Raw genomic sequence first — 26,896 nt, 5'->3', positions numbered from 1 at the left:
CAGTTTCCTGGACACTTCCCATAAGCCACCTGGGCACCAGTTACTGCTGACTAGGACCCAGGTGAGTGTTCCTGACAGGGACAGACTAGCAGGGACCGTGGTAGGGCCAGTGGGGTGTCACACATGCACAAACATCTGTCATGCTCCAGTCATTCAGACTCAAGGCTGGGCAGCCCATTTGTCCACCTGGCCTGGGGGAATGCCTGGCAGTGCCCATCCCGAGGGCAGGCAGGGTGCCCTCCTCGTGGAGAAGTGGTGAAGACAGAAGGAGCAGTGGGGGCCTGGCTTCCTAAAGACACACTGAGCTGCTTCAGGGAAGAAACATACGCCCGTCCAACCCATCCATGCGACAGCCTGGAAGAATCTAAGTGCTGACAGCGTGGACCAAAATGGAAGGCAGCCCCTGCTCCACCGGCCAGCTCAGCATCCCCTCCGGGATCAGCCCAGACACCCCCACTTCCTGCCATGACCGGGGCTTCCCACCCCACAAACACCTCCCCCACCTGCCCTTGGAACAAACATACCCCATCTTCCTGTTCATCCAGGGAAGACTGGAATTGTACACAGAAACTTCAAGTGAGAAATGACAGTCCACATCCTGCCCCGTCCCCCTTCCCCACACCCCGCCTCTCCCTCCACATGCCAGCCTCCACTCTACCTTGATGAGCAGCTCCCAGCTAAGGGAGTTGTCCTCATCACAGAGCTTTTTAAATTTTCGGCAGCTCTTCCTGAGGGGGGAAAGGAGGAAGGAGAAACTCAGGAGCAATGGGGCAGGGGGCATAAGCAAGTCCCTTCTCGATGAGAATCTGGAAAATCCAAACTGCCTGAATGAGGATTTTCGTGGGGGTCCTCTGAGCACTGACGTCACCATGGGACTGCAGAGGGGGCTCTCATGTTGGTCACCTGGGGCTGCCACTCCCTTTTCTATGCAGCAGCTGTATTTTGACCGGTTTGGTTTTCCACTGGGCACAGAGTTCTGTTGCTGTATGGCAAACACTTGAAAATCTCCACTTTGGTTCAACCTACTATGTGACATCCAGGGAACCTGATTCCTGAAGCAGAACTGGGGGCCTAAGTTGCCAGTGAGGATCAGGGACACTGCACACCCACCCAGGCCCTGTGCCCAGGGTTTACTGCCACCCAGGAAGCTCCAGCCTACGAGAGGGCAATGGCAGACACGTGGGAGCGCCCTACTCCCCCTGGTCCTCCTGCGGAGAGGCCTCCCCACCTGGACACCTTCCCCCAGGTCTTCTTCAGTCTGTGTATGGGCACGCTCTGCAGAGCCGAGAGGACTGCGTGCAGGGAGGAGATGTTCCTCAAGGCTCGGCACTCCTGAGGAGGGAGAGGAGGAGCTGGGAGGGGGAGCAGGAGCCCTGTCTGCTCTGGCTTCAGTCCCCCTCCCTTCCACTCTCCCCTCCTGAGTGGGACAGAGGGCCAGGGCGCCAGGGTGGGCACAGGTGGACCAAAGAGTAACACTTCCAGGAGGAGGAATTTCGCTCAAAGTAGGAAGGAGCCAGGGAGGAAGTGAGCATCCCACCACTGGGACATGCGAGTCAAGGTCACTGTGCCCTTGACAGGAAGGACCTAGCGACTGTGCAGGGGCTTAGAGTGCAGCCTTCAGTCCTGAGAGCTGATCAAGGAGAAGGGGCAGTTCCACGGCTCTGGAGAGGGTCTCCCCCCGCATACCCTGGCCACCTCGATCCACCGCTCCAGAACCTTGGCCCTGCCCCGGGCCGTCACGTTTGGGTCCCCAAGGCAGGACGTCATGACACACTTTACTACTCTGTTGAACTGCACCACTGTGGCCCAGACGGTGGGTGCCACGTTCTCATGTCCGGGCCGGTTTCTTTTGCCCCAGGTGGAGCCCAGACACTCAGAGGGCTCGACGTTCTTGAACACTTCCTGGGGAGGAGGGGGAGTGTCACTCAGCCCTGCCACAGCCCAGCTGAGTGTCCAAGCAGGAGTCACCGGTCTAAGGAGGGGCTCAGGAAGCTGAGGATGTGTTCTCAGCGTGGTGGGAGCCCCTCGCTTTCATTGTTCTTCCACTGAGAGCACCCAGCACAGGAGGACCCGGGACTCCAGACTGGTGGGGAAAGGACAGGAGCATTTACACACAGCCCACCCCCACAAACTGCAAGCTCCAGAGGGCTGCTCCGCTTGGCTCCTCCCAAGGGGGCATCTCCCTGCATCCTGAGCATCCTTGGTCCCAGGCCCCATTCCGCTGCACATTCCCCTGTGCCAGCTACACCCACGGGCTTTGTCAGGTTGTCTCCCTTTTAGTGAAGTACTCGACTGGTGCATCACAAATGCTGAGGCTGCTGAGCATCCCGAGCAGATGGCTGGACCGCCTGAGTTCCTGGCTGCACACAGTGAGTTCTCCTCCCCGACCTCTCGGGCCAGGCCCCACCAGGCTTCCTCTGTGTTCTACTTCACTCCATGTGCTCAGCCCCTCTGTCCAGCAGGGCCTCTTGGTCCCCATCTCTACAGTGTGAGGGTGGAACACGAAGGCTGGGGAGTTGCCCAGATCCCATGGTTGGGAAGTGGTGGAGCTGGGATTGGGACCCAGGTCACAGGAGCAGCCACAGGGAAAAGCAGGTCTGGGCCAGCTGATGGCATAGGGGTGGCCTGCCCCACCCCGCCCTGAGAGCCCGGGTGCTCACCGCGTCAATGGCCGTCAGCTGTTCTGCCACGTCCCTTGGGGAGAAGGCCATGAGGCTAGGCTTCCCATCGGGCTGCTTCTTCCCGGTCACTCGACAGGGGTGGGAAGCCTCTGGAACCGGAGCTGAGTCTGCGGCTGTTACTGGAGCCTGAGGTGGAAATCCCAGCAGACCCCTTGGTCCCGTTGAGTCCAGTTCAGGACCTGGCACTTGGGCTGGGGCTGCTGATGGCACTCGCTCGGGGTCTGGAGCACCTGAGGGCGCTGCTGCCGGTTCCAGCGCTAGAAGTGATGGCAGAAATAGAACTGGAGTTCCGTCCAGCTCCAGATGTGGCCCCTTTTCTGCCTCTGCACCTGGCAGAAGTGCTGGAGCTGGGGCAGGAGCTGGAGAAAGAGAAAGGGTCAGCTACATAAGTTGCTTTCCATGTGCCTTTCCCCAAACAGGAAAGATCCCACTGTCTTTAAATGAATCCCCAGTCGTGACCCAGCCACTGGGGTAGTCTTCCAAGCCTACGGTCTCCCTTACCCTCTGTCTCCAACTCAGTGGCCTGGAAAAGGTCCACCTGGATGAGAAGAGGGGTGGCCTGGTGCTTCAGGACTGAGCCAGGCAAGAGGTCCTGGAGATACGCCAACGTCAGGTTGATCCTGGAGTGGCGCAGCATCTGCCACATATCCTGGGAGTTCTCCTGAGGCCGGGGGCCCCAGATGGGAGAGAGGGCACTGGGGAGAGGCATGTGTGAAGAGAGTCACAGGCCTGGCCTGCTGTTCCACACTGTGTTCCCACAGCACCTTCTCTGTGCCTGAGCCCCAGAGGGTGGACCAGCCACTCCAATCCCTGGGTGGCTGTCCTTGCACTGGAAGGCCTGGTCATCAGCCAATCTAACAGAGAGCCTGTGTGAGTCTGGTCTTCCACCTGACACTCTTTTCCCAAAGGGCCTGGACATAGCCTGCCCCATCCTCCACGCTCGAGCCTCAGGACTGAGGTTGGAGGCAGATTTGTGACCAGGCTGCTCACCACCTACTGTTCTGGGCCCCAGTGGCGGTGCTTAGGAGAGGTGCATGTGCAGAGGGCAGGGAGAGGGAGAGGGAACTGTGGAAGCGAGGAGTCTCTCAGTGGCCGACTCAGCCCAGCCTCTCCTCTGCTTCCCATGGCGGGACTGGGACCCCATGAACAGGTCTCTTTGATTCATTTCCTCCTGTAGGGAAGACCGCAGACCTCAGGCCTCCCACAGAAACCCCAAGAGGTGTGAGATCCAGGGTCTGCCAGTCCATCCATAGCCACAGTCCCCATGGTCTCCTAGCCCCTTCTGTGGACACAGGAGGCCCTCCCTCTGGACCCAACACCACTCATGGTCTTAGTTGGTCCTTGAAGTCTGTCATCGTGGTCTGACTATGAGAGGATGCGTCCATATCTAGAGGAGGCCAAGAGGATGTGACATCTAACGTCCTCTGGGCATCAATACTCATGATGCCCAGAAGTGAGCTTCTAGCTCTCAGGCTAGAATTGAGCCCCAGGGATAGTGTCTGCTTCCTTCATTGGACATCCTTAGTGTGTAGGAAAGGGTATGAATGTAGTAGGAGCTTAACATATAGTATTGAATGAATGAACGCCATCCAGAGCCTTCCCAGAATTCTGAGTGGGCCTGCGCCTCCTCTGCTGCCCACAGAGACCACTGCTCTGGCCGCACCGAAGACAAGGACCAGGATCAGCTAGATGGACTCGCTAAATTGTCTTGCCAATAGGAAAACAGTTTGCTTTCATGTACTTTTCCACACTCAGGAAGGCCACAGGCCACCGAGGGGAGAGGCAGGGAGTCTCCTCACTGGGGACGGAAGCTGTAAGCGAGAGGACACGCAGCATGAGCAGCAGCCCCTTCTGTGGAGTCCGGCACCAGGCAAGCGTCTGCCGTGCTTTCTCCCGTGATTTCCTTCAGTGACCCTGTGAGGTTTACCCTCTTACCACCCCACTATTCGGATGAGCAAGGTGACGCTCAGAGAGGTGTGGGGACGTTCCCAAGGCACACGTTTATTAGGTGGGAGACTTCCTGCTGTGCTGTGGAGGGGTGGGCACTCACCTCTGGAGCAGCTGGTCCAGGACCTGTGGGGTCGGGTAGAAGGCCTGGTACACACACGGGAAGGTGGTGACGGAGATGGATCTGCCGTGGAAAGATGGTTGCAGGCAGCCTACCACCTTCTGCACTGCGCCTGCCTTGAGGGTCAGCATCGTGCGGGCCTCAGCCACGGACAGGGTGGGTTCCTTGGCATACCATGTGGACAAGGAGGGACACAGAGTCAGTGGAATCACCATGAACCACCAGGAGCATCAGGGTCTGGAGCTCAGACCAGAACCTCCCAGCACCTCAGGAAGTTGTGCAAGAGGGACGAGAGCCCGCCTTGAAAATGGTTTTGGACTTAAAAGTACAATTTGATTTTTAGGGGAATGACAAACACTCAGTACCTTCAAGGCATTCTGTGACCTGAGGAACAATTGTACCTCTGTGCATTAAGAGCCTGAGGTAAGAGCATTATCCCAGGGAGTCATCAATGAACATCCCCACCACAGACAGGAGCAAAGAGATGATTAGTGACCTTCCGCCAATCTGCGGTTCTATGTCATGGCAGACCTGGAAAACTTAGAGTCTATTCGGACACGCTTAAAATGTGCCCTGCAGTGTTGGCTCAAATGGCAACAGAATTGGGTCATGTCAAGGTCCAACAGCATCGAAAGGCTGAATCACTGTGCAAAATGTCCTCCTCTGTGGAATATGATGAAGTCACTTAAGGCCTCAGCTCCTGACCTGAGCGGCCTACAATGAGTTGCCGTGTTCTGTGCAATGACAAGTAGCAGAGAAATGTATAGGATCCTGTAATCCCACCGCCATCCTCTTTATGCGTAAATCAGCCTAGCAAGTGTGATGATTCGTGAGGCTTGGAGCAGGTGCGCAAGGACAGTGGCGCTGAGTGCTACAGCTTCCCAGCCGGGAAGTTACATCAATCAAAACAGGAGCAAAATGCTAAGGTCCTCATGGCCTCGTGAAAAGTGATAACAACATTAAACATTTCCTCTATGATTCCAAGAAACGTGAAGAGTGTCTTTCCACCCTACCCCACAGCTGGCTCGGGAGGAGAGGAGGCCCAGACTCCTTCAGGAGCAAGGCCGTAGGACACTCCGTTGGGAAAGCCCTGTGAGGGCCCCAGGGGTGTGCTCAGATTCAGACCTGGGTTCCAGGCCCACGCTGAACATCTTGGGGGGTTGGGGGTAAAGACCTTCTGCTCCTGCTCTCACCTCAGACCGGCACAGGATGCTGCTGGTGGCCTGCTGCTCCTGCTCCTTGACTAGGGAGGGAGAGAAGTCGAACCCAACACATAACTCTTCAAACATCTCCTGAGTGGAGTTCTGGAAAGACAATGCCCGGCAGACGGGCCAGGAGGCATCAGGAGCCTGCTGGACATCGCCATAGGGGGACACCCCCATGAGAATTTCTGCTCCCTAGTTCAGGCACACAGGGACATCTGCACAGACATCTGACCAGGGAGGGAACTAGATGAAACTTCTAAGGCTCGGGATTAACACAAGGGCAGAGGAGCTTGATCCCCAGCACCCACCTGCTCAGCTTGCCAGCCTGGGGTATGAATATCACAGACTCACCAGTTTTACAGCACGTAACAAACTGCTATGATTCGAAGTGTTTTGTGAGATGACAAGGTGCAGAGAAATGTATAGAATCCTGTAATCCACACCCATGCTCTTTGTGTGTAATCAGCCTAGCAAGTGTGATGATTTGTGAGGCTTGGAGCAGGTCTGCAAGGACAGTGGCGCTGAGTGCTACAGCTTCCCAGCCGGGAAGTTACATCAATCAAAACAGGAGCAAAATGCTAAGGTCCTCATGGCCTCGTGAGAAGTGACAACAACAGTAAACCTTTCCTCTACGATTCCAAGAAACATGTGGAGAGTGTCTTTCCACCCGAGCCCTCAGCTGGCTGGGGAGGAGAGGAGGCCCAGACTCCTTTGGGAGTAAGGCCATAGGACACTCAGTGGGAAAGCCCTGTGAGGGCACCAGGGGTGTGCTCAGATTCGGACCTGGGTTCCAGGCCCAACCTGAACATCTTGGGGTGGTGGGCGGGGAGACCCTCTGCTCCTGCTCTCACCTCAGACCGGCACAGGATGCTGCTGGCGGCCTGCTGCTCCTGCCCCTTGACTAGGGAGGGAGAGAAGTCGAACCCATCATGTAGCTCTTCAAAGACCTCCTGCGTGGAGTTCTGGAAAGACAGTGCCCGGCAGATGGGCCAGGAGGCATCAGGGGCCTGCCTGCACATCGCCACAGGGGGACACCCCCATGAGGAATTCTGTTCCCTAATTCAGGCACAGAGGGACGTCTGCACAGACATCTGACCAGGGAGGGAACTAGATGAAACTTCTATGGCTCAGGATTAACACAAGGGCAGAGGAGCTTGATCCCAGCACCCAGCTGCTCAGGCTGCCAGCCGAGCCCCGGGGTATGAATATGACAGACTCACCTGGCTGACAGCACATAACACTCTCCTCCTGCCCAGGAGGGACCCACTCCTCACCTGCTGCCTTCCCGCACAGCGCCCACGCGTACACACACACACCGACACTCACACACAAACCCTCACACAAGGTGCAAGGGCTATGGGGCTGCTCAGGTGGGATCCGAGTTGTGTCCTGCCCTACAGTGGGCTGCCCTGGGCTGCCCCACATTACCTTTGGGTACCTCCTGCCAAATTGGCCATGAGGCTTGATCCGATGTCCACAACAACACAACAGTCTCACACTCTGGGTTTTCCTGAGCCTAGAGCCTCTGAAAACTGGTACACAACAAGTAAACATGTTTTACTCCGAAGTGTCTCCAGTCAGATGAACTGGCTAGGGGTCTGTCTCTAGAATTAACTGCCTGGTTACCAGAGTTCTAAATCTGTTGGGGTCTATCGCCAAGGAAGTGAGGTCACTTTTTCAAGATTCCATTATCTGGGCTGCTTCCTGTAATCGGACCTACCCAAACCACCCCCATGTCTTCTTCTTAACTCTACATGAGGAGCTTCCACAGCCCCAGCCACAGCTCCCTGGGAATGTGATGAGGGTCCCAGCTTTGAGGAGGCAGAGCAGAATTCAGACCTCCTTTATCTTACCAGTTCTCTGTCCTGGAAAACTCATTGCACCTCTCAGGGCCTCCCCAGTCCCAAACCTGCCCAAGGGGAATCCGCCTAGAATCTACTTGCTAGGGACATCATCAGGTGTATATGAAATAATATCCATACCACCTGTGAGGTGGTGTCAAGTGCAAGTAACGCACAAAGAGATGGAAGAATTACGAGAAGGGATGTAGCATGAACACCACTCAAACCAGGCCTGGGTTCAGCAATGCGCTATTGCAACAGGCACTTCCTCTCTTGGCCTCATTTCAATGTCAGCACAAGGAGAGGGTTGATGAATGAAATCCAGACACTGTCATCCTCTGGATTCAAACCTCTCCATTGTTTCCTCTTCTGTTTAGAAAGAGACCCAAGAGCCTCATCTTGATCTGTGAGGTGGGCAGCCTTCACCGTGGCTCCCAGAGATCCCCACCCGTGGTACACACATCCCTCACAGATTCCTGTGTGACCACTGAGTGCTTAGTGACTGGCTCTCGCCAATAGAACACAGCCAATGTGGACGAGTGTCATGTCTAAATTTTAAACACAGAAAGTCTCTCACTTCTTTCTTATTCCCTCTCTTAAGTTCCATCTCTCTCTCTTTCCCGTGTCTCTCTCTCTCTCCTGTCCCTGAGCTGTGGAATCAAGCACACACGTTTTGAGCTGCCATACACAGAGGCCCACATGGGAGAGAACCGAGGCAGCGCCCAGGCCAACAGACAGAAAGGAACCCATGCTCTGAGTCCAAAGTGCACCTCGACTCCTTTGAGTGAACCTGAGAGGAAATCCTCTGCCAGTCGAGCATCACTTGAGGCCGCGGCCGCGGCCTTGAGGCATCTCGAGCAGAAGAACCAAGCTAATCTATGTCTGATTCCTCAACCACAAAAATTGTGAGATATGAGGCATTTGCCGTTTACAGATGCAAGGCACTGGAACCGTGATTTCAGGCCCCAGGATCTGGCCCTGCCCTCCGCCGCCTCCTCTCTCCCCCCAGGCTCCCTCCAGCCACACTGGCCACCTTTCTCACATCCTCTGGCCAAACCCCCTTCTGCCCATGAGCGTCTACAGCAGGGGTGCCTTCTCCCTGACACGCCGCTCCCAGACTTGTGCAGGGCTGGCTCCCTCTTGTCATTCTGGTCCCAGGAAATGTCGCCCCAGTGAGGCCTTTCAGACCCCTACCCGGTGACCCCTGGCCCTCCCTCACAGGCCCCTGAATGTCCCCTCAGTGCTGGCTCTTTCCCCTCTCATGTCTTTGCTTTCATGCTTTTGTCCTTGTCCCCTCCAGAGTGTGAGCTCCTGACCGGCAGGGACCACTCAGTCACTGTCAGCCCTGCACTTACACCCACCTGAGCACCTGGCACAGGGTGAGTGCTCGGTGCACAGTCGCTGAGTGAAGAATTGTGAAACCCGTGTCCCCTCCTCCTGCTCTTCACCAAGTCAGACTGTGGAGAGGAGCGCTAGTACCAGGAGGAGTGAGTTCTCTCTGAGGCGGGGCACAGCCGGAAAGGCCTCTGCACGGCTATTCGCTGCTCCAGCAGCTGAGGCAGGCTGAGTGGGCACCGTGTAAGTTTAAGAAGTCAGCACAGGGACTGGATGCACACAGCCTGCGCAATGACACCACCAGTTCACTTAACATCCGTCACCGAAAACAGAAAAGTAAGTGTTTGCTTGTGATGAGAAGTTTAGCTTCTTGGTTCTTAGCAATTTTGAAATGTACCACACAGCAGTGTTAACTTAGGCAGTGCTGTGTGGCAATTACATCCCAATAGAAGTGACAACAGTGAAAACCCAACCTCATTGGGCACCACTGACGCTGGAGGCTGCCTGCCCCCTGGTGGCCAGCACCAGCACTGCAGCCCTGGCAGAAGCCACCAAACAGGAAGTCTCTTTGGGTGTCCTCAAGGCAGAGGCTCCCCACTGTCCCAGGGGTAAAGGAGCAGGACCTGCAGGCTTCCAGGCCGTGGGAGGAACCTCAGGAGCCTCCCTCTCCCTCATCTTTCTGTCCCTCCACTTGGGTGTCCTTTTTTCTCAGGAAGCATCCTGACCTCAACCAAGGCAATGATTCTCCTCTCCAGCCAAGTGAGGACCTCGGGAGTCCAACAAGGACTGGTCTTGTCCCTGGACTCTGGCCTTAGTTCACAGTGCTCTGGCATGTTCTTCCTTATCCCAAGTTCTCATCCACCCGAACCCCCAAGCCTCTCTCAGTTCTAAAGGATCTCCAGCAGGTGGCAAAGCATTTTCTCAGGTGCTCAGAGCACAGGGCGTCATCGATGGAGAACCAAGGGCCACAGACCCTTCGTGAGCATCATACGGAACCCAGGGAGTCACCCGCTGGACGCACTCAACTTGACACAGGAGGACACCAAGGTCTTCTCTCCTCTACCCAATGTCTACACAAGAGGAGAACGGCTCATCAGAGTAGCAGGTGCCCACAGAGTGGACTCCAGCTCCCCAGTCCTGTGCCCTCCAGGCTGGGTCAGGGATGCCCTTGGAACAGGTACACACCTAGAAACCTCAGGGATTCTTCGGTCCGTCTCGGGCCTTCTGGTCATGTAGGCAGGAGGACGGATGCTACTGTTCATGGCAGAGCTGCCTCCAACTGCCTTCTCCTCGGCCTCTTGTCACTTCCCTGGTGTCTGCTCTTTCCTGGGGTACCTGCATGGTCCACACAGGAGAAATCGGTGTGAGTGTGCCTGTGCATGATTGGATGCGAACAGGAAGATGACCCCCCCCATGGACGGGGTGGGCAGGGCTCCCCTAGGACCATGAGGTCCCTGTTTCCAAAGAAAACCCGAAGGGAAGGGGTTGAGCCTTGGCCGAGGAAGCCAGAGCCCTGCCGGATTCTCTGGATTCTGACCCCCTCCTGAGGTCTGGGTCAGTCCCTCCAACTTTCTGGGCCTCAGATTCCCAAATGGACAAAGAAAACGTTTTGTAAGAGCAAAGTCAAAATGGACCCTCTGCAAATGAAACAAGTACCATGCTTTGACCTCCCCCCACTGTTTATCCTCCAAGGAGACTTTGAACCTACACGGTGTCTATTACTGGGTAAAATCACCCTCAGCACACAAAACTGATAATGGTTAAAATGGCACACGGTCAACTTTATCAGTGACTAAATATCGATGGAAGAAGAAATACATCCGAATATATTTTGATATGACTGATAAGATTCAGGAAAGTTTACTTGCTAGAAAGAATAACACCTAAACAAAACTTAAAATGTCAGAACCTGTAGTCAGTACATTATGATGTAGATTAAAAGAAATTCAGTCATTTGCATAACAATTAATTGATTCTGAGAAAAAATAGATTCAGTGAATTAATAACAAAATGGATACACTGGAATTGTTTTATGGTGCTTATTTTATAGCAGCCAAGGAATTAATACTACTATATTGCATTTTGAAAGTCGCTAATAGCGTAAATCTTAGAAGTTCTCATCACAAGAAACACATTTGTAACTCTTGATGATAGACGTCAACCAGACTTCTTATAGTGATCATTTCACAATATACACACATATTGAATCATTCTGATGTAGACCTGAAACTGATATAAAACAAACTTAAATTTAATATTAAAAATGTCTTACTATGTTTTCTCTGAAAAATACATGGTCACAAAAATTTTGCAGAGTTCTGTATAATTCTGATTTCAAGGTTCTCTTAGGCCCAGAATGAAAACATTTGTCTGATCAAAGTTGCCTCAGGTACAAGGGCTGAGACAAACACCAGGGTCAGAATGGAAGAGCACGAATGGAAACACTAAATCATCCTCTGCTCATTTCTTTGTATTTGCACTTTTAACAGAAAATCTATTTTTATTGGCTTAAAACACACATAATGTGAAACTTACCGTCTGGCCATTTTTCTGTGCGCACGCCATCAAGCACATTGACTTCCTTACGCGCATCCTCAGTGTGTTGGCCACAGTCGTACGGTGGTGCAGCCATCACCACAGTCCATCTTCAGAACTCTTGTCACCCCACAGAACTGAAGCTCTGTCCCCACTCATCGGTCACTCCCCTTCCCCTGCTCCCGCCCCTGGCCAACAGCATCCGCTGTCCGTCTTTCTGAATCTGACCATTTCAGGAATGCCATATAAGTGGAGTCACACAAGGCCAGTATTTTTGGGGACTGGTTGATTTCATTTAGCATAATTTCCTAAAGGTTCATCCATGTTGTCTCATATCTCAGAATATCCTTAGTTTTTAAGGATGAATAACATGCAATTGTATATGTATACATGCCCATGTTGCTTCTCCATTCATCCCTGGATGGATCCTTGGGCTGTTCCACGTTTCAGCGATCATGAACAATGATGCCGTGAACATGGGTGTTCAAATATGTCTTTGAGACCAACTTTTCAGCTCTGAGGTGTATATATCCTGTAGTAGAATTGTTGGGTCATTTAGTGATTCTATTTTTAATTGTTTTAATGAAATGCCATGCTGATTTCCACAGCAGCTATACCATTTTACATTCCAGCCACAGTGTACGTGGGTCCAATATCTCCACATCTTTGCCAGCATGCCTTTCTTCACTGTCTGTTTTTTGGGGGTGCCGTCACATGGATGTGAGGTGGTGTCTCATTGAGATTTTGACTTACATTTCCCCAGTGATTAGTCACATTAAGCATCTTTTTAGATGCTTGTTGACCATTTGCGTATCTTCTTGGAGGAAAAGTCTATTCAAGTACTTTGCTCATTTTTGATTTGGGTTGTTTGTTTTTTTGTTGTTGAGTTGAGAAGTTCTATGTCTATTCTGGAGATTCAGCCCTTGTCAGATAGATCATTTGCAAATATGGGCTCCCATGCTGCATGGGTTGTGTTTTTACTCTGTTGATGTTGTCTTCAGAGGCAGAAAAGGTTTTAATATTCACGAATTTTGGCGTCTGTACTCTGTTTTTTATTGCCCATGCCTTGAGTGTCATATCCATGAAATCATTGCCAAGTCCTATTGTGAAATGTTTTGTCCCATGTTTTCCTCAAAGTGTTTCAGTTCTTACATTTGGGTCTTGATCCATTGAGAATTAAGTTTTATATCTGGCGTGAGGTCAGAATCCAAGTTTAGATTTTGCATGAAAATATCCACTTTTTCAGGAACCACTGGTTGAAAAGACTGTCTTTTCCACGTTGAACAACCTTGGCCACCTTATTTCTGGGCTCTCTATTCTGTTCCGATGCTCTATGTGTCTGTCTTTATGCCCTTACAATGCTGTTTTGATATCGTAGGTTTGTAGCAAGTTTTACATCAGTAAAAACAGAGTCCTCCAACTTAGTACTTCCTTTCAAGACTATTTTAGACATCTGGGCATACTTGAGATTCCATATGAATTTTAGGATGGGTGTCTTTCAGCACAAAATGTCATTGGGATTTTGATAAGGACTGCATTTAATTGGTTCATCTCTTTGGAGGAAGCTGACATCTTAACAACAAGGAGGCTTCCAATCCACGATCACAGGACGCCTCTCATTTCTGGTAGTGCCGGGTGGTTGTTCAGGTGGAGGGGACAGCACTCTTCCAAGTAGTCACGCAGAGTCCCAGAATTCCTCCACACTGTGCCTTCAGCATTTCCTCAGAACTCATCGACATCTGCATCCAGTCAAGGGAGAGAAAAATGCGTGTCAAATGCATGTGGGAAGTTTTCAAGGACTGGGTGTGGATGTAGCACACGTCTGTGCCACCATCTCCCCTGGCCAGAACTACGCACGGAACCAGCAGACCCTAACAGTCGGCACTGCAGGCAGAACCAGCGGACCCCACCAAATTTGGGACTGTGGACTAACCAAGGGCTAGAGACTCAGTGTCTCAGGGAACCATCTGCCAGCTCCAGCTGCCTGCTACCACTTTGACTGGCACTGTGGACGAACCCAGGGCTGAGACAGATGCTCTGCTAGAGCATCCTGTCAGACTACACTGGCCCGTTAACCTGCGCCTGGAAAGTCACTTAGATCAGGAGCTCAATGCAGGGAGAGTGGAGCTGAGATGCACGAGACACTTACCCATGGCCCTCAGAGACAGCAAAAAAGATGGAGAATCCAAAGGCTTCATGGGTACCAATGCATGTGTTTCTCATCCCCGAAGCCATGAGAAGTGTCCTTCGAATCCCGCTGCTGCCACCAAGCTGTTAAGAAAGAAAATACAACTGTGTAAGTCTAAAGAACTTCATTGCTTTATTCACCAATTCCTGCATCCGGAGGCATCCAAACTAGCAGATAGAAAGCAGCTCCAAGGAGCTGTACAGAATGAAAGACTTTGAAAGGCAAAAGGGAGACGGAAAAGAAGTCACAGCAGGCGGGAGGATCGCTCGGTTATTGCAAGGTTACTTTCCTCAGGGGACAGCAGCAGTCTATGATGTGGAATACCTACCTAGGGCTGATTGGGGGATTCCTAATCCACTGGTTTAAGATTCTGTTTCCGGGAGAGTCGAAAATCTAATGAAGTCAAGACTCAGTTTGGTGACATGGGGCTTAGCGTAAGAGGTTCCTCTTGGGGCCCGACGTCTGGTTTTGACTCATGACTCTGCTGGCCCCCTGCTGGCCCCGGGTACACCCGGGTTTCCCTTCCTGACCATTGTTGGTCACACATCCACTGCCCCTGCCTCCAGTTCTCCCCCTTCCACACCGCAATCCCCGCCATGACTCCCTCTGACACTATCACGACTTCTCCCACCACACTGCCCTGCTTTCCACAAGGCCAGCAAGAGGCTTCGTAAGCACCACTTCATCAGTCCAGTGGGCTGAGCGGGCTGCCCAGCATCGGGACTCAGAAACTGGTGAGCCTGTCACACGGCCTCCAATCACCGGTACCCCAGCTGAAGTGCCTGCCCTGATGAGAAACTCAATTTTAGCCAGCTCCATCGAACAGCATCTTTGCCCCAAGCTTCCCTTCAAAATACTCCACACATTTTCTGCCCCAGCTGTTTTTTGAGGAGTCATTTTGGGGGAGCCTTTGAGGCCACCTTGGTGATTCTGTGCCTGGGCACAAGCAGCTCTTGGCCCACACACGCTTTGATTGTATCACCTGGAATCGTAGAGCACAGGGAGCCACTAGATGGGCACCAATCACTGGTTTGACCACCAAGAGCCCTGTGAATATTTTAAAGTGGGAACGTCCACTTTCGGGTCTTCCTGTGGGCGCACGTCACAAGGCGCTCCCTGGTACCCCGCTCTCCCCCACATCCTCTGACCAGCTTTCCCCAGGCGATGTTCTGCAGTACATCATTGTCTCCACGGACCTGCCCCTAGAGGTGCACCCCACAGGCCACAAGTCCCTGAGTTTCCTGCCCTGACAGGCTACCACCGACCCAAAGAGATATGTCTGTTCTACTAGGATGACTGGACTGGCATAGAGGAGTGGCCCTAGCCACAGAAAAGCAGGTAATTGAGGCCACCCAGAAGTGTGGACAAACAGAACCCAACACGGACAGCAGCTCCATGAGACTCTATTCTACTACTTGTAGGACAGTCGCCTAAGTCTCTGCCAAATGGTTTTAGGAAACCACCTGGCCTCAGACTATCTCTACTGACCAAGGAAGGAGGGGTCGGGGCCCTCCCATGGTCTACCACCTGCATGTACATCAACAACTGACAAGTTCAAACCTACCTACACCAGAGGGTCCAAGAGGTGAGAATATTGTCGAGTATAACCGAGATCTCTGAACAGATTCCCAGGGCCCCCAAGACCACTGACCTATTTTCTTGGCTGGTCTTTTCAAGGTGGAGACCATGACTATGGACTGGATCTCAGACTGTTGCTTGTGTGATTTTCGTACTTGCCTCTAGACCCTAATCAGATGTTTACTCTCAGGGCTACACCGTGCCTTACCCCTAATAGCTGCATGAATTACCCTAATTTCAAATTTTCACTGAAGAAAATCTGCTCAACATAAAATACACCATTTTAAGTATTTGAAAGTACACAAGTCAGTGAGGTTTAGGACAATGAGAATGTTGTGTGGCTATCACTACTATCTAATTCCAGAGCAGTTTTAATACCTTGAAAAGAAACCACACTCACTCCCTCTGTGCTTTGCCCTAACCCAAGGCCATGGAAGCACCTCATCTGTTTCCTCTCCCTGCGGATTTGGTATTCTGGACATTTCATTCAAATGGAATCAAAGAACCTGTGGCTTTGTGTACCACTTCAATTAGACACTTTTTTTAAGGATCATCCAGGGCCGAGCACGTCGCAGTGCTTTCTTCCTTTTTAGGGCTGTGTTATATCCCATAGTATCAATATGCCACATTTGCTTTATGTGTTCATAATTTGGTAGAAAGTTGGGTTTCTTTCACTTTTGGACTACTGCGAATACTGCTGCTTCGAATGTCCATGGACAGGTTTTCCTGTGAGTGACCATATGTTTTCCATGTTCTTTTGGAGCCGCCTCACAATGGACTATCCAGCTCAATGGTACTGATTGCTCGAAGATCTTAAGAAACGCAAGGCTATTCTCTACAGTGGCTGCATCATTTTACATTCTCACCAGTGATGTATGAGGGCTCCCCTTGCTCCTCATCTTTACCAACACTTGTGATTTTCCTTTATGTTGAATACAGCCTACATACTGAGTTCGAAATAGTAGCACATTGTGGTTTGAATTTCCGTTTCCCTAATCATGAATGACATCGAGCATCTCTCTTGTGCTTATGGGCCATCTGGATATCTTCTGGAGAAATGTCTATTCCAACCGTTTGCCTATTTTAATTGTTTTATTTCTCTTTTATTACTGACTTCTAAGAGATATTTATGTATTCTGAAGACTACATTATACAAGTTGAAAGTCGGAGAATTCAAGACCCCACTTTCAACAATGGATAGAACATCCAGACAGAAACTAAGGAAATGGCAGAAATAAATGACATTAAATACTAAGGACACTGTATTGAAGAGCAGCAGAATACACATTCTTCTCAAGAGCACACAGAATATTTTCCAGAAGAGATCATGTTTGAGGTCACAAAACAAATCTTAACAAAATTAAGACGACTGAAATGATACCAAGTATCTGTCCTGAACACAATGGCATGAAACTAGAAATTAACATCGCAAGGAAACCTGCATCATTCCTGAGAGATGGAAATTAAACAGCAGCCTCTTACACAGACATTAGGTCAAGGAGGAAATCAAGAGGGAAATTTAAATATAGCTCAAGACAAAAAGAATTAAAAACACAACAAAACTACGGGATGCAGCAAAAATAATACTAAGAGGGAAGTTTACAGTGATTAACTTGTAACATCTTAAAGAACGATCTCAAATTAACAACCTAACTGACAACACACAGCACTAGAAAAAGGGAAAACTGAACCCAAAGTTAGCAGAGAGATGGAAGTCACAAAGGTGAGAACAGAAAAAAGGAAATAGAGGAGGAAGGCAAAAGATCAAAAGGATGAGCTAATGTTTTGAAAAAAGAAAATGGACCAATGCTTAGAAGATAGAATGCCTCAGAAAAGAGAGAAGAATCAAGTAAAGTAAATGAGAATTGAAAGAGCAGGTCTTACAACTGATGCTTCAGAAATAAAAAGATCATAGAGATGCTTCTGAGCTCTGGCTCACTAACACAATGGGTGACCCAGCAGACTGAGTAAGTTCCTAGAAGCAACCTACCCAGTCTCACCCATGAGGAAACAGACAACTGAAGAGACCAGTGACAGAGAAGGAGGCTGAGTCAGTGATCACAAATCTCCCACAAGGAGGAGAGGGAGTGAGGGCCCGACTTCATCGCAGATGCAGAGCCGGCCTGCCCAGCAGCAGGCTGACTCCTATGCACCTGCTGGCGCCCTGCATGCTCCTGCAGACGCAGGCCCCTGGCTCACCCTGGCTCACGCCAGCTCTAGTGGCCTCAAGCAGAGTCCTTGGCACCAGGGACTCAGCAGGCTCCAGAAACCCAGGCCCCCATCTCAGCCTAGTGCCTGCCATCTTCAGCAGCCCGAGGTGGCTCCCGTGACCCCAAGTTTTGTCCCTGGGACCAGGCTCCTGGTGGGTAGTGGAGGATCCACACTGTGGCTGACGCAGTGCCTGCTTTCTCCCGTGGCCTCAGGCAGCTTCCATGGCAGGGCTCCCAGTGGGTTCTGACAAACCAGGACCCCAGCTCACTTCAGCATTTACTGACTCCAGCGACCCCAGGCAGATCCCAGGGCACCAGGCTCCCGATGGGCTCCTGGGAACTCAGGCCCATGTCTCACCAGGGCACCTTACAGGTCCAGCAGCCCCAGGCAGCTCCCAGGGAAACAGGCTCCTGGCAGGCCCCTCCACAACCAGGTCCCCAACTAACACATGTGCTTGCTGACTCAGGTGGTCCCCGACAGCTCCCACGGCACCAGGTACCAACAGCTTCCCAGGAACCCAGGCTTCCACCTTAAAACAGCACCTGCTGGCTCCTGCGACCCCTGGCTGATCCCATAGCTCCTGGCTCCCAGCTGGCTCCCAGGATCCCAGACTTCTGACCCACTCCAGCACATGCTGTCTCTCATGACACCTGGCTCTGTCAGACTCCCGTGAACAAAGACTCCCAGCTCACCTCAGCACCAACCAACTCCCATGGCCCCGGATGACTCCTGCCGCCCCCGGTTCTCAATCACCACGTGCAAACCCATGCTCCAGGGCTGGTACTCACCAACTCAGGTCCCAGCTGTGCCCAGGACCAGACTGGATGACATGCACCAAGCTTTCCACTCACCCCAGCACCGGGCTGCCCAAGGACTCCAGCAGCAAGCCTGCCCCGGGACCCCACCAGATGGCCCACATGGAACCCCGAGATGGGCTCACTGTGCCCAAGCCCGTCAGTAAAGCCTGGGAGAGGCGCCCACTTCCTCAAATTTTCTGACCTCACAGCAATGCCACAAAGATCGTGAATAATCAAAGACCCATAACACCACCAAAGAGAATTATAAAACTCCAATGTCTGAAGAAGAAATGGGGATATAAGAACTATCTGACCAACGCTTCAGAACACTGCTCTTGAAAAATTCAGTCAGCTCTTGAATTCAGATCCCTACTAATGGAAGTTAGGAAAATCGTGCAAGAACAAATGAGATGATCAACACAGAAATATAAATCATTAAGGCAAAACAAACAGCAATACTAGAGTTAAAGACACAAAGACTGCACTGAAAAATTCCATAAACAGCTTCAAAATCAGATTCAACAAGGTAGAAGCCATAAGTAGTGAAGAAGAAAACATGACGTTTGAAATCATCCAGTCAAAGGAGCAAGAAGAAAAAGCATGAATAGGGGTGAGGAAAGCTGATGTAAATTATGGGATCCCATAACCAAAACAGCTGTGCATTATTGGATCACCAGAGGAAAAGAGAGGGAGAACGGAAAACAAAGTTGATTGACAAAAATAATCGCTGACAAGTTCCCAAATCTGGAGAGAGATTTAGACATCCACGTTCAGGAAGCTAATACGTCACCCCAACATTTCAGACTCAAATCATCTTCTCCAAGGCAGATTATAATAAAACTATCAGAACTCAAAAAAGGATCATACAACATGATCAAGTCCAACATTCGCAAATCAATAAATGTGACATGCCACACTAATCGAATGGAGGTGAAAATCAGAAAATTAACTCAGCAGATGTAGAAAAAGCATTTGACAAGATCCAGCACCCCTTCAAGATAAAAACTATCAATACATTGATTATTGGAGGAACATACACAAACATAATAGAAGGTTTACACAACAAACACACACGTAAGAGCATACTGAACGGTGAAAGGCTGAAAGCTTTCTTGCAAAAGATCGAGAGCAAGCCAAGTGTGCCCACTCTCAACAAGACTTAGGAAGGCTTAATCAGAGAAATTTGGCAAGAGAAAGGAATAAAACGCATCTGAACCTCAAAGAAAGAAATATAAGTACCTCTGTTTGCAGACGGTATGATCTTATTTAGAGAAAGTCCTAAAGACTTTCCCCTAAACTGTTAGAACTAATAAATGAATTTAGTGAAGCTTCAGGATACAAATACACAAATCAGTGGCATTTCTGCACGCTAGCAATGAGCCATCTAAAAAAGATATGAATGAAACAATCCTGTCTACAAAAGCATCACAAACAATGAAATGCTTAAGAATAAATTTAACCAAGAAGGTGAACCATCTATACACTGCCAGCTATAAGACAGTGATGAAACAAATTGAAGAAGACACAAAGAAATGGACAGACATCCTACGTTCACGGATCAGAAGGAATTAATGGTGTTAAAACTACCACCCAATGCTATCCAATGCCATCTCAAGATTCAACGCAATTCCCATTAAAATTCCCAGGGTATTTTTAACAGAAACAGGAAAAACAATCCTAACATTCTTATGGACCCACAAAAGACCTCAAATAACCAAAGCAATGCCAAGAAAGAAAATCAAAGCTGGAGACATCACAATTCCTGATTTCAAACTTTATTACAAGGATATGGTAATAAAAATGGTAAGGTACAGGTTTAAAAATAAACACATAGACCCACACAACAGAATCAGGAGCCCAGAAGTAAAACCACACACATACACTCAGCAAACAGTTCACATCTGAGGTAAGAAGATTCAAGGCAGAAAGGAAAGTCTCCACAATAATTGGTGTAGGGAAAACTGGGTAAGCACATGCAGAATGAAATTGGACCCCAATTTCACACCACTCTAAAAAATTATCTCTAAAGGAATTAAAGACCTAAATGTAAAACCCATAACGGTACCACTACTACAAGAAAACATAGGGGAAAAGCCCCTTGAAATTGGTCTTGGCCATGATTATTTGGATGGAACACCGAAAGTTCAAGCAACAAAAGCAGAACTTAGCAAGTGGGATTACATCAATCCATGAAGTTTTCTCACAGCAAAAGAAACAATCAGCCAAAAAAAGGGGGTTAATATCCACAATATATACGGAATTCTTACACGTCAAGAGCAAAGAAACCAAAAGTATGATTTACAAATGGTCAAAGGACTTGAATACTTTTCCAAAGAAGACATAAAAATGGCCAACAGGTACATGAAAAGATGCTCATAATCACTAACCATTGGGGAAATGCAATCAAAACTGTAATGAGCTATCACCTCACACCTACCAAATTGGTTATCCAGAAGATGACAGACAGAAAGCACTGGTGACGCTGCATAGAAAAAGGAACCCTATGCACTGATGGCATGAAGGTAAATGGGTATAGCCACAGTGGAAAGTAGTGGGGAACCTTCTCAAAGAAATAAAAACAGAACTACTCTAGGATCAAACAGTTCCATTCATGGGTGTATATCCAAAGGAACTGAAATCAATAAGTTGAGGAAATGTCTGCATCCCCATCTTCATTTCAGCATTATTCACAGAGCCAGGACATGGAAATGATCCAAGTGCACACCAATCGATAAATATGTAAAGAAAATGTGATATATAGATATGTAACTACAAATATAATATAGAATGCAATATTATTCAGCCATAGAAAACAATGAAATCTGGCCTTTTGCAACAACATGGATGGACCTTGAGGGCATTATGCTAAGTGAAATAAGTCAGACAGACAAAGAAAAATACTACATGTTCTCACTTACATGGAATCTAAAAAAACTGAACTCAGTGAAATAGACAGGAGAATAGTGTTTGCTAGGGTCTGCAGGGTGGGGGAAATGGGGACATGTGGGTCAAAGTGTACAAACCTCCGGCTATAAAATGAGTAAGTTCTGGGGATCTAATGTACAGCATGGTGACCATAATTAACAATACTGTATTACATAATTGGAAGATTATAAGACAGTAAATCTTAAAAGTTATCACTAGGAAAAAAAAAGCTAATTATGTGATGGAATAGAGGTGTTAACTCACCTTATTGGGGCAATCATTTCTCAACACATACCTGTATCAAATCATCGTCTTTCACACCTTAAACTGACATATGTTTTACGTCACTAACATCTGAATAAATCTGAAAAAATTCTCCGAACAAATGAAAACTTAGGAGTAGATAACGTACTGGTGAATTCCACCAAACTTATAAGGAAATATTAACAACAAACCTCCTTACACTCGTCAAAGAAGTGAAAGAAAGAGAATAGTTCCACACTCATTTTCTGAGGCCAGCATTACCCTGATAGTAACACCAGACAGGGACAACTAAAGAAAATAAATTTGCAGACCATTACCTCTGACGACTAGAGTTGCAAAATCCTCCACAAACTATTTCCAAACAAAATTCACCAGCACATTAAGAGTATACGATGTGACCAAGAGAGATTTGTTCCTGGAATGCAAGGATGGTTCAACATACAAAAATCCATCAATGCAACAGGCCAATCACAAAAAGGAAGGGAAGAAAAAACATTATCATCTCCATCGATGCAGAAAAGCACTAGACAAAATACAACACCCCTTCATGATAACACCATTCTACACATAGAAATAGAAGAAAATGACCTCCACATATTAAAAGCCATATAGGAAAAAGCCGCAGTGAACAAAATACTCAATGCTGAAAGACTGAAAGCTTTTCCTGTCAGATCAGGAATAAGGCAAAGATGTGTGATCTCATCACTTTCATTCAACATAGTACTGGAAGTGCTGACCAGAGCATTTAGGCAAGAAAAAGAAATAAAAGCCATCCAAATTGGAAAGGAAGAAGTAAGACTATCACTGTTTGCAGATGATATACTCTTATACAGAGAAAATTCTATAGAGACCACTGAAAATCTACTCAACCTAATAAATGAATTCAGCAAACTAGCAGGATACAAAGATGGCACACAAAACTCAATGGCATTTCTACACATAAATCATGAAAACTCTCAAAAAGGAAGTTATCAAAAAGACAGTCCCTCAGGCCCCCGCCCATGAATCCATGAGAGAACACGAGGGATGAGAGACACAAGGCAATCAAGCAAGATCCTCATATTTATTGATGGTAAAAAACAGATCTCTATAAGGAGCTTGAATTAAAAAACATAACAAGGCCATGAACCCCATGTAAAATAGCCTTTCACGTGGAAAGCAGTTGATGCTCCTTATTTCTTTAAGCCCATTATCCCTCATGTCAATACCTTCATGAAAAATCTTGGCCTAGGGAGATGTTATTCCAAAGACCACCCAAATACTGCATTCCTTAAGACTCTTCATACTCTCCTCAAGCCTCATTTCTATGGGCATCTTCCAGACTCAAAAAAGGTGATGGAGAAAAACCTGCCAACCTTCCTTTTCATTCCATGCAGGAGGAAGAGAATTCTTTAGATGTACTGATCTCAAGTCAAAGGGCAACAGGTATGGACTACAAGGGGCATCTCAAAAGGTACGGAGAAAAAACATCCAAGAATGACGGAAAGGAAACCACAGGTGGTACCACTAAAGTTGTGGAGGGCCATAAGCTGCCATTCCTTGAAAACAACGGCAGAGCAGGTCATGACAGCAGTAGGGAGAAGGAAAGATGACATGGGAATGACTGCAGAGGGACAGATAACACCCAAGGCCTTGCTCAGACTGTGCATTTGAATCAAGCTCACACAAGTCACAGGCAAACCCAGGGTTCCAGCCCAGGGCTGCGTTCATGATTGGCTTCCCTAAAAAAGCTGCTTCAAGTCAACGCCCAAACTGGATGCCGGACACAGAAGGTGAGCAACAGAGGAGTGGGTGTGGACAGACACCGGGAGGTCACTGTGGCATCTCCAGGTCCCACGATGAACACAAGCGACTGGGACTGATCACTACACACGGGGCCAGAAAGATGAACCCTGCGATAAAAGCATGGAATTACTATTGTTAGTACTTTTACAAAAAATGCTAAAGCAATGAGACCATTGAATCTTTACAATCTGTAACAGCTGAACGAGCGAGCAGCACCTGAGCCGTTCATCATTTAATGTACGAACAAGTAAAATTCGTGTTGTGTATCTAAAGCTCCATTTTGCAAAAGTCACTCAGAACAGCAAAGCCTACACAATATAATTACGGTACTTTCTGCTACACAGGAATGCATACAAGGGACAATTAGCATACAGCAAACCGGGATTCCGATGTACTGATCGGGAACTCTAGATGAAGAAAAGGGCCAACAGAATTTGGAGATGAGTCTGCAATATAGTGATGATAAGAGCTGTGCTTATTGAGGGGATGTATGTTATCTGCCACACCTTGTTCTATGTGTTTCCAAGGGATCACCTTTCTAAAAACTACAATTCTATGCAGGAGGAACTATTGCTACCACACCGTTTCACAGCTGGAGGAGCTGAGGCTCAGAGAAATTCACTTCTTCTAGGTTACGCACCTATTAGGTGTCAGGGACAGGATTGGAACCCAGGCAGGTTGACTCCAGAGCTCATGGTCTGAACTCCCATGGTAAACTGCCTCCTAAGGTGTGTCAAGATAGGAAGGAGCGCTTCTCTAAGAGGCAGGCCCGCAATGACTGGAACATCTCATTCGGGAGAGTGCGAAGAGCAGAAGTCTTAGAGTTAGGCCGAACTGGGTTCACATCCCGACTCTGCCAACACCTGTGTGACCACAGAGACGTCACTTCACCTCTGTGATCCTCAGTTTCTTTATCTGAAAACCGAGATGGTCACGCCTACCTTACAGGGTTGAAAAATGAGATCCCATGGAAGGCACTGGGCTCACTGGTGAGGCCTCATGGTAGCTGCTATTTGTTGTTAACCGGAACAGAGCATCTCTGAGAACCCTGGCAGAGTCTCTGTCTGGGAGAACAAGAGAAAACCAAGAAGGCACTTCAGGAAGCTGACAGACTGAGGAAGTGGCAGAGCTAATGGAGCATATAACATTGAGAATTTAGTTTCCTCCTGCAATCAATGGAAAGCTATTGGATGATTTAAATAATAGGGTAATATAGTAATATTTGTACTTTTTAGTGATAAAAGTGCTACATGCCTGTTTTGAAACTTGCAAACAAGATAGAGCTGCTTAGAAGGAAGAGCTCCCCTGACCCTCCCATGAGCACTTAGAAATGTCACTGCAGCAGCCACATGGGAGTTGGACTGAGGCAGAGGACAGTGGTTAGGGTACTTCTCCAGTCCAGGCAGGAGACCGAGGACGACTGAACTCAGAGGGTGGCAGTGGGGCCGGGCAGGAGGGGACAGAGGAGCTCGTGGGGGAGCTGTCAGAAAGAAGTCTGCAGTCAAGTGGAGAGGGAATCAATGCGATGCTAGGAAAGGAGGTCAGATGGAGAGTCACGTGCCAATGAGAGGAAGCCTTGGGCTTCAAAGGGCGCACAAGTGACCAGGAAGAGAGGAAGATGACAGACCTGCTGGTGTTGAACGGGCTGTGGAGTGGAAGCGATGCAAATGGGTATCCCAGGTCCAGAGCTCCAGTGTCTGGGGGACCCCGGGAATGGTTTATTGCCACCTGCTGATTCAAGGACCATAAGCACACACCTACAGTCAGAAACACTTAAAAGATTACTCACAAACGCAATGTTCTATGAGTTTTAACAGAGAAATTGAGAAACAAGCCATGAGAAACAAGGCTAAGATATCATTTGGCTTTGAACACTGGACTTTGATGAAGAAAGGAGGAAGGAGTAGAAAGACAAAAAGGAACGAGAAGGACGGAGTGGGGTCAGGGACTCAGCAGCACTTGTTAACTGGGCTTCAGACCTTTAGTCAACTGCTTCAGACTCAGGCCGTCTGCTTCCTAACGTGACTGACCTGTATCCTCAAGCAGTGTCATTCAAATTAGAAGTACCATGTGGTCAAGCTATTGTAGAGGCACCTTCTCACTACACAGGGACCTTATCAGCACTGCCTGGCGCTGGTTCTGAGCAGCTGTCCTGCATCATCGCTGTGTGGCAGGATGTCCCACCAGGTGGAAAGTGCCCATCCCCATTTCTCTAGCACTTTCTTCCTTGTCCTTCCCTCAGGCAGGTCCAGGATGCTCTCTTTTCTGAACACTGCTCCCACGCTGGGATTCTTCGTCCCATCAGATTGACTCTTGTTCCCCCTGTGCTCCATTCTCCTGTTCAAGACAAGCACAAGGGCCCTCTGCACGGTGAGGGTTTTGCTTTGACTCACTCTGGGGAGACAGACAGAAGACAACACAAAGAATAAATCTGGGGAATTGCGAAGGTCATGGAGCTGTATAAATTCCTAAGAGGCACCTCTGATTCACATTACCATCCTCAGTGATATGGCGATTACTACGATCCCCCTGGGCCTTATTCCCGAGTGGGCTCTCATCCAGCTTCCCCACTTCACACAAAGCTCCGAAGCCATAAAATAAAAGCATGTACATTCTGTCTACATAAAAAATCTCAAACAGCAAATACTTCCATGAGCAAGGTTTAAAAGAAAGACAACACTTGGGGAACAAGTAACTGAAACTTCCCTACAAAGGACCAATTTCCTTAGTATATAAAGGGCTCCTGCAAAGCAATAACAAAAGACCACTCATTCAGTAGACAAACGGGCAACGGATATAACGAGGCAGTGCAGAGAAATGGGAATATGGATGGCTCTCGAACATGTGAGGTGTTCCTACTGAAGAGAAATTTAAAACCCTACCACGAGATGTCCCTTACCCCTTAGACTGGCAAAGCAGGAGTCCGGCCACATTCTGTGTGTGTGCGTGTGAGGAAACACGTGCTCTCTTACACTCCTGCTGGGAGTGTAGACTGGCATCACCTCCACGGACAGCTGTCCAGCAATATCCACCACACTACAGATACACAAACCTTCCATTCCAGAAATCTGACTTCCAGGAATTCACCCTCCAGATATCCTCACGTGTGCAAAATGACATACAAACAAGGTGACTGACAGCATTGCTTCTCACACAAAGGGACTGCAAACAACCCACGTGTCTCTCAATAAGACAGTGCTTAAATACTGTTTCTGCGCGATAATGTTCCTACCAGCTATAAGAAAGACCGTGGGGACAGCCCAGTGGCGCAGTGGTTACGTTCGTGGGCTCCTCTTTGGCAGCTCTGGACCTGCTCACTGCTCATCTGGCCATGCTGTGGCACTGTCCCACAGACAAAATAGAGGAAGACTGGCACAGGAGTTAGCTCAGCGACAACCTTCCTCAAGCAAAAAGAGGAAGATTGACAACAGATGTTAGCTCGGGGCCAATCTTCTCAGTACAAACAATAAACAAAACAGAACA

The 26,896-nt window shown here is 49.0% G+C and overlaps 1 protein-coding gene across 6 annotated transcripts in view; it reads right to left on the bottom strand.

The window, feature by feature from the left end:
* The window catches only part of LOC138919097 (ral guanine nucleotide dissociation stimulator-like), a 35,704-nt gene extending 23,319 nt beyond the window's left edge, over window positions 1-12,385 (bottom strand). For 3 of the 6 annotated variants that reach the window (XM_070243155.1, XM_070243156.1, XM_070243157.1), the window contains exons 1-10: window positions 7,383-7,641; window positions 6,806-6,916; window positions 5,943-6,053; window positions 4,732-4,913; window positions 3,183-3,376; window positions 2,661-3,040; window positions 1,687-1,902; window positions 1,229-1,332; window positions 659-728; window positions 525-551 (exon numbers count right to left, since the gene is read on the bottom strand). In XM_070243155.1, the coding sequence (XP_070099256.1) occupies window positions 525-551; window positions 659-728; window positions 1,229-1,332; window positions 1,687-1,902; window positions 2,661-3,040; window positions 3,183-3,376; window positions 4,732-4,913; window positions 5,943-6,053; window positions 6,806-6,916; window positions 7,383-7,508 (1,521 nt within the window). In that variant the 5' untranslated portion in view covers window positions 7,509-7,641. Of the gene's footprint in view, window positions 1-524; window positions 552-658; window positions 729-1,228; window positions 1,333-1,686; window positions 1,903-2,660; window positions 3,041-3,182; window positions 3,377-4,731; window positions 4,914-5,942; window positions 6,054-6,805; window positions 6,917-7,382; window positions 7,642-10,315; window positions 10,466-11,665 lie in introns of those variants that run through there. The other 3 variants (XM_070243160.1, XM_070243159.1, XM_070243158.1) reach the window with 2 other exon arrangements.
* Between the last annotated feature and the right edge of the window lie 14,511 nt (window positions 12,386-26,896).

The sequence above is a fragment of the Equus caballus genome, chromosome 19 (assembly GCF_041296265.1).
Source record: "Equus caballus isolate H_3958 breed thoroughbred chromosome 19, TB-T2T, whole genome shotgun sequence".
NCBI classification, from domain to species: domain Eukaryota; kingdom Metazoa; phylum Chordata; class Mammalia; order Perissodactyla; family Equidae; genus Equus; species Equus caballus.
Note: the sequence above shows the minus strand (reverse complement) of the source record. Positions and strands in the feature narration are given on the sequence as shown.